Raw genomic sequence first — 7,518 nt, forward strand, 5'->3', positions numbered from 1 at the left:
AATTGACCAACTTTATAGTTGAACTGCTTGATAACACCACTTTTTTTAACACTTTCTTCACCTTTGAACCCAGTCGTAGTTAACGTAAATAAGCCAGATCTAAGCCCTCAAGTCCCCTGTCACTCAGGGGGTAGAGAATCAAGCTGACATACAGAAGGTCACACAGCTGTACATACTGAATGTATGTTTGACTACTATTGGGAGAACTCAGGTTTTTCCAGAGTGGCTTTTGTCATTCACTAAATAAATAGTTTTAGTTTTTCATCTTTCTACCAAGCTTAAAATATAGCAATTTGTCTTTTAACAACTAATTTTATTAATTTCTTTTCGCAAATCTGTTTTTGTCTTTCTAAATTTGCAGTGACTTATTTCCACCTTTATCAGAGCTAAAAAAGGTTTGTTATTGCTCACACTTTAAACCTACAGGTGTGCTGTTGTAATATTTAATTTTGAAATAAAGATGCATACATGTGTAAGCAATAGAGGACAGTTTCCTTCCATTCTTGACATCACTGTTAACATCTGTTCTTCTGAACAAGAAGTCAGATTTCAGTTTTCTTGAATTTCTTTGATTGCTACTGACCTTGGCTGAATGGGTTTTAAGTCTTTCAAACATTGGTATCAAAAAGGCAGCTGTTTTCCCAGAGCCTATTAAAATTAAGAAAAACATATAAATTAGCAAATTAAAAATACTTGTGACTTTTGTTACACTTAAGCTCTTACTTTCAGCATTTCAGTCAAGTTAGGTGACTGTGTAAACTAAATGAATTCTCCCTCTCTATTAACCACAAATTGCTTTCAAATTCTAAAGTAATTGTAATGTGTGTTGCAAAATTACAATGCGTTAGCCACTGCATAATGTATACCAGTTTTAGCTTTACAGCACTGTACAGTTGTGAAACAAAAAAAAAAAAGAAAAGAAAAAAATGCAGATCAGCTATAGACTTAGCCAGTCAAGCTGCTGAGGTCCCAATTACTATCATGTCATTTTTTTTTTACACATTTAGAAAGAAATTGTAAAATTGTAATAATATTTCTATTTGAACCAAGAGCAGAAGTAGACAGATTTTCAGTGGCCTGTTAGTCTGTTTTTAATATATCTCTTGTTTTCTTATTTAAACTAGTTTCAAGGGCAAAAGCAAGCACACACCATCATCTCTTTGTATTTAACATTGAGCTGTACATCATTAAAAATAAATACAACTGCCCTTTCATGTTGGCATCGTCTTTGCTGCAACGGAATGACTTTTTGTAAATATGCATTTTAATAACAAAAGTTCTTGATTAAATGAACAAGTGTGTCATACAGAGTACCTGTGCGAGCCATTGCTACCACGTCTTTTCCATCCATAATCACTGGTATCGTCTAATGGAAAAACATTGCATGGTTACGATGTATTGCTCATTTTGTAACTTCACAACTAGTATAGACTGCTTCAACAAAAGACCCACTTATCAATGAGTCCATTATGGAAGATTTTATGTACAGCTTAGTATCTTCAGCTGCAAAGACTCAAATCTGCAGTGTCAGTCATGATACTGTTATTAATAATAGTTCCTACCACTTGGGAACAGACAAAATAAATCAACATATTCTATACACGAAATATAATATTAATTGACATTACAGTGTATGTATATTAAAAAGTTGCAAAAGGCATGATCAAACATTTTGGAAGGTAACATTTTTATAGTGAAGTGTCACTGAGATCAGTTAAGTGGGAAGTGAAGAACAAATATGATTTTTTAAAATTTTAGACCAGTCTCATTCTCTTCTGTAGCCCTTACTCCTCCTACTTTCTTATCAGTAGCAGAGATACTGGAACCAAGATGATCTTGAGCATGTATACTTGGTTTCAAAACTTGTACTCATTGTAGCACTATTGGATGAGGTCCCTTGTTACAGATCTATATAACCAGAAGGTGGACTAAATTCTGTTTCCATCCACAATGTCATTGAAATAGTTTAATGATTTACAGTGGAATCCCGATTTCTCAAACCCTCAGTTTTTTGAACCTCCCGATAACTCGAACCAAAAAGTCGTTTCCCCTCCTCAGTCAAACGCTGTAATTTTACCCTCGATTTCTCAAACTATCCGATTTTTTGAACCAATTTTCGTTCCCTTGGAGGCTTGAAAAGTCAGGATTCCTCTGTACAATGCAATTTAAATATCGTACTTGCCTTTCTTTGAATAGGTGTAGGAAGCCTGTAACCTTTTTTCATGACTCCTTTGAACACTGGAAAGCTCAACCCTAGAGATGCATGTTCAATGAAGACATTTCTATCATGCACAGTGTAAGTTTTTTCTCTTTTATACCAGACTATTAAGATAATATACACCTTATAGATGACAAAGTGTGATTAAATCAAGAAGCACCGATATGGTACTTGCTAGAGTCTAGACTGCAAAAGATACATCTTTTGAGTCATAATAGGGAGCTTAACAAAACCACAATAGCAACTGCAACGTCATTAAACAAAAGGTTTAATGAGCTGAACAAAGGCTGTACATGTGCATTATAATTCTCCGTACATTTCTTTACTGTCCTCTGCAAAACAATAATGTGAAATGACCAAATTCTGCATTGTCTGGAGAACATGAACCACGATGGCTAATTTTTTAAATGTTCATTTTGAATTTATTCAATCAATGTGTCCTAGATTTAGTTTCGTGATAGTTGTGACAGTAATAAACAATGAATCAAAGTAAATGACTTTATGGTACCCCAAGATTCGTAGGTAAAATGCAAACTCATTTTTTAATCCATGTTGTCCTCTGCATCACCGTTGTGGTTTCTAAAGCTTCCTAATCAGTACACACAGAGAGTCCTATCCAATAGCCCGGAGCTAGTGGATTTTCCAGTGTGGCTGCATGTAGCTAGTGGATTCTGTCTGTCACTTGCCTGATAAGTGAGTGAAGTTTCTTGGGAAAATTTTTGAGGAAATTCAGAGGTACTTTAAGAGACCAGCTTGTTGGGTGTGGGGGTGGGGGAGGGGGAGGCTACCTGTAGTGAGAATTATTTTCAGGTTAGTACATCATAAATTTGCCCAAAGGACAAGCCTGAAGATTTGTTTTCTTTGCACTCTGGTATTCCTGCATTATTCATTCAGTAGAAGAGACAGTTCTTTTAATTTCAAACTAAACTTTTAACGTAAGATATTTTAAAATGAAGCTCAGTGGAAAAGGATCTATCATGAATTTTGATGAATGTGATCGGTGATGCAACTGCAATTTGAATTGTTGACCAATAAGTTTTTGGGTTTGTTAAAAACACAACTTACCCATTGATTGAAATCCTCCCGACTTCTTTTTTTTCTTGTTATGCTCGGTGACAAGTCCTCTTGTGTTGAGTACAGTGTCATCATCATCATCATCATCAACATCATCTTGCCTAAAATTTGCATCTTCTTCATGGTTATAGAGTCCACTGGTTTCTACCTGATACAAATAAAATGACAGAAGGTTACACAAAACAATAAGGCATAAAAAGGGCATTTAAATATCTACATTGTAAACTTATCAAAAAATTATCATACAAAGTAATGTACATGTAATTCATGGTTGAAGGGTAGAGATTAGCTGGCAGGAATTATTCAGGCAAAAATGAACACAGCAACTACTGCAGCCCAACTTCATTATATATTCACATCTTAAACTTGCATGAGTCAGATTATTGTAAAAGAATGAGGCCAACCCTCCGGTGAACCACTCCTGAACTGGAGCAGTACAGAAAAGCAAAAACAAAAAATGAAGGTATGCCTCAGTGGAAAGTGAACTTACAATCTTCTCAAAAAATTTGAACGTAAACAGCACAGCTCCATGGTTCCTTATAATTATGCAATATCAATGACAACATTTAATAGATTTCAAGAAGTTGCCCAGATGCAATTACTCAAAGCACACACGAAGTTAACTATGTGAACCAGAAATTTTTTTTTTCTCACAGGGTTCATACTCTTTTGAGCTTTTAAAGACTTTTTCTATGACTTTCCAAGACCTTTTCCATGACCTTTCTGAATTTTCCTTGACCTAAGTTAAGCGGTTGTTCTAACAGTATTGCCCAAAACAATCATGATTTGACACGACTGTATTTTTTTTAACAGTACTTTCCAACATTATAACGTTTAAAATGCATGCTTGTGTTTATTTCTGCAGACATTAATGTCTGTTTCTGACTTGTCTGTTATTTCTTCAGTTTCACATCTTTTTTGCATTTTTAATCTCAGAAAGCACATTGCTTTTCCATGACTTTCCATGACCCTCACTAAAACTCCATGACTTTCCAGGCCTGGAAATTGAAATTATAAACTCCTTGACTTTCCAGGTTTTCCATGACCAGTATGAACCCTGTCTCATGCAATTGGTTATTACCAAAAAAGTTAATTTTCACTGGCAAAGTTTTCAAGCTGCAATATACCCAAGCTTTAACAAATTTAATAGGGCTTTGCACCTAGGCCATCACATGACCTACTTTTCACGAAATTATGAGCTACAGTATAACTGAAAGAATGCCAGAAATGGAAATGCATGTCGAAAATAGCAAAATGGCCAAGTTTGAGGCCCTTGGCTTCAAAAGACGAGATTTTATGACGATTTGAATTTTTAAAAAATTAAGAAGATTTGTATGGAAACAGTTGTCGGAGGGCAAGACCAGCTCTCCAGCAACATTTACCATATAAATCCGCTGAATTTTCCGAAAAGTTAAACTGTCATATAAACTTACTCTTTCATGCCAGGGACCTCAAACTTAGCAATTTTGCTATTTTTGATATGCTCTTTCCATTTCTGGCATTCTTTAATTTATAGTCTATTACATGAAAATTGTGTTCAGAAGAAATTAAGTCACGCAACCACAGCTGCAAAGAACCTATTTAATTGTTATACAGTAGATGCACTTGGGAAGTTTGGAGAGTACACAGGGAGCTAAAGTTGCTCTCAACTGTGCCTTGAGCAACTCTCACGTTGCATGCTTTTATATGCTCTCCAAACCTCCCTGCACCATAACTTAATGTTGCACAGCTAAAAGTGCACATCATAAAATATAACTTAGGCAAAATATTGATCAATCATAGAATAGTCAACCTTTGATCTATCAGTTTTTAGTATAAATCTACTATCCTTCTATCTGAATGGCATTCTCTGATTGGCTATGTAACTCACTATCTTTTCTGCGATAGATAGTGAGTAGCGCAGCAGTATGCCCTTGTTAATAACATGAGGGCTGCTTCTTGGCATTTGGGAAGTGTCTGTGAAAAGGATTTAGGCAAAGTTTTGAACAACTAGTAGATTTATATTAAAATAATTAAATTATGAACTCGATATTTCTATGCATGATAGTTGACTCAGGCTGTGCCCTCGTCAACTATCACGTGATAGAAATCTCCAGCTCAGATCTAATTGTTTAATATAATTTTCCACTGTAGGTCTCCCAAATCCAACCAGAACAGGTCATTTCAGCCTGAGCGGTTTGTTTTCCCTTTTCAGACCATGTGATGATACTCTTAAGAATTCTCGCTTTCAAATTTTCAAATAGTCGTGCTTATATAAATGAATATTTTAAATGGATAAAAGAACGATTCCCTAGAGAACATGACATGGTCTGAAATGGAAAAGTTTCGGAGCCTCTAACGGGGTATGCAAGGTTACAAATAAGCTCACTTATACAAGGAGAAGCGTACATCGTAGTTTAAAACTGATGGATCGACGAATGGTGTTTTCCTTACTTGATTCTATTAAATATATTTCGATACCTCATCATCAGTCTCCTTATCTCTAGCCTTCTTTCTCCTGAGATTTTGTGGCGTCGTTTTCCCTCCTTTCTTGTTCCTTTTCTGCTGGAAGTTCTTACTCGGCTTACCCTTTGACAATATTGACGATTTCTTTTTGGCCATCATATATAGTAATGATAACAACTAACGAATTATTCTCTGACAAAATGCGAAAATAAACCATTCAAAGGCAAAAATTACGACAAGTCTTTTTCGTCCGCCATTTAACCATGCTGTAAGAGCCAGCAGTGAAAGAGAACAGAGGTTATGTCATCGTTTTAGCGATCTGATTGGGCAATGTCATGACAACGTAACATCAGTTAACCAATCAGAGCTTCGCTTAGGACGCGGCAAGTCTAAACACGCGCTAAAATTTGTTTTGCTCACCGCCGTCATTCAATTGAACAAGAAAGGCTTTCAGCAGTAGTATTGTGATATTGGAGTATTGTTACTTCAACCGAGCCAAGCAAGTCCTTGTTACAGCTCTTTAAGAAAAATGGAGGGATGTGTATCGACTGCACAAGTTACCCCACCCATGGAGGACAGCCCGGCCTTCGCGGAGCATATTTTATGGGCGCCGAAGAAGAAGCGCTTGCATCGAAGGGTGATTTCAGCAAATCTTCCATCTGGCGCTGGCGCAAGAGCACATTCGCATTCGAAAATCAGAAAACGCCTAATTTTTCCGTGTCCAGAAGAAAGTGAAAGAAAGGAAAAAGAAGAAGTATCAAGCAACACCCCCGAGGCCAAAAAGGAGTCGAACAATGACGAAAAGAATTCTGCGAGGACGCCGGATAGTTCCGGAGACAAGCGAAATGGAAGCAGTCTTCGCCTTGACCTGTTGAAGGCAACCAATGTACGTGTCGAACAGTTCAAAACCAACCAGAAAGGGGTCAGAAATGTTGATCCCCAGCGCATCAAGAGAAAGTTAGCTTTAAGCAGCTTTCGATAAAGAAAAAAAGAAAAACTTTGAAAGACTACGCATTGTCGAATTTGCAACTTTGACCCAATTCAAACTGCGGTATTTTGAAAGCTATGCAATTTTTGCAGCAATTAATTTACGGGAAAAGCGTTCCGAGAGCGTGCATCAGTGTTTGTTGTTTTGTATTCAGTTTAAGCTGTTCTAAACAGCTCAGCAAATGCAAAATTTATAACTATTTATGTGAGCTGGACTTGCACATTAGAAGATGCAATGATTTCATCTGCAGAATTTTGTATATTTACGCAGCTTTGCTTGCAAGGCCAAATAGTGGACAAACCAAAAATTCAATTGTAAAGCCATTAAAAGTAATATGTCAAACCTGTAAGCTATTGAAAAATTACAAGTAAATTATCTCAAAATTGTCATCTTGGAAAGTGAAGTGTATTTTCTCCATCTGTTCTGACATTGAGCTTATCAGGGAGAACAACATTAAAATGATGCCTCTCCCACCCCAAGTCATGATGGGGAAGCTACTCTGTACAGATTTATGTGCCTTGCTTCCCGAAATAAATAATTATTAGTCTGTGTTGCAGCAAGCCTCCCTGAAACAAAAAAGTCTCTAATTTTATTCTTCAGGGAAGGGATCCAGTAACATGGGCTACACAGGTTATCAGACCAGTAACACAGGTTATCAGAAGTGAGATGCCACAGAAAAAGGCCATTTCTGAGTTGCCTATTGCCTCAGTGTTGAAACAAGTCTTTGTGCGAAACCATTTATATGGAACAGTGTTGCACCTACAGGTTCATTCTCGTGCAAATCAAACTCATT

The 7,518-nt window shown here is 36.6% G+C and overlaps 1 protein-coding gene across 1 annotated transcript in view; it reads right to left on the reverse strand.

The window, feature by feature from the left end:
• The window catches only part of LOC110041576 (ATP-dependent RNA helicase DDX54-like), a 31,431-nt gene extending 25,401 nt beyond the window's left edge, over nucleotides 1-6,030 (reverse strand). Inside the window, exons 1-5 of the mRNA XM_020746884.2 lie at nucleotides 5,753-6,030; nucleotides 3,284-3,440; nucleotides 2,183-2,253; nucleotides 1,315-1,366; nucleotides 584-648 (exon numbers count right to left, since the gene is read on the reverse strand). Coding sequence (XP_020602543.1) covers nucleotides 584-648; nucleotides 1,315-1,366; nucleotides 2,183-2,253; nucleotides 3,284-3,440; nucleotides 5,753-5,896 — 489 coding nt within the window. The 5' untranslated portion in view covers nucleotides 5,897-6,030. The remainder of the gene's footprint in view (nucleotides 1-583; nucleotides 649-1,314; nucleotides 1,367-2,182; nucleotides 2,254-3,283; nucleotides 3,441-5,752) is intronic.
• Nucleotides 6,031-7,518: the final 1,488 nt, after the last annotated feature.

This window comes from Orbicella faveolata, unplaced genomic scaffold (assembly GCF_042242905.1).
Source record: "Orbicella faveolata isolate gen_17 unplaced genomic scaffold, um_ofav_v1 contig_34, whole genome shotgun sequence".
Taxonomy (NCBI): domain Eukaryota; kingdom Metazoa; phylum Cnidaria; class Anthozoa; order Scleractinia; family Merulinidae; genus Orbicella; species Orbicella faveolata.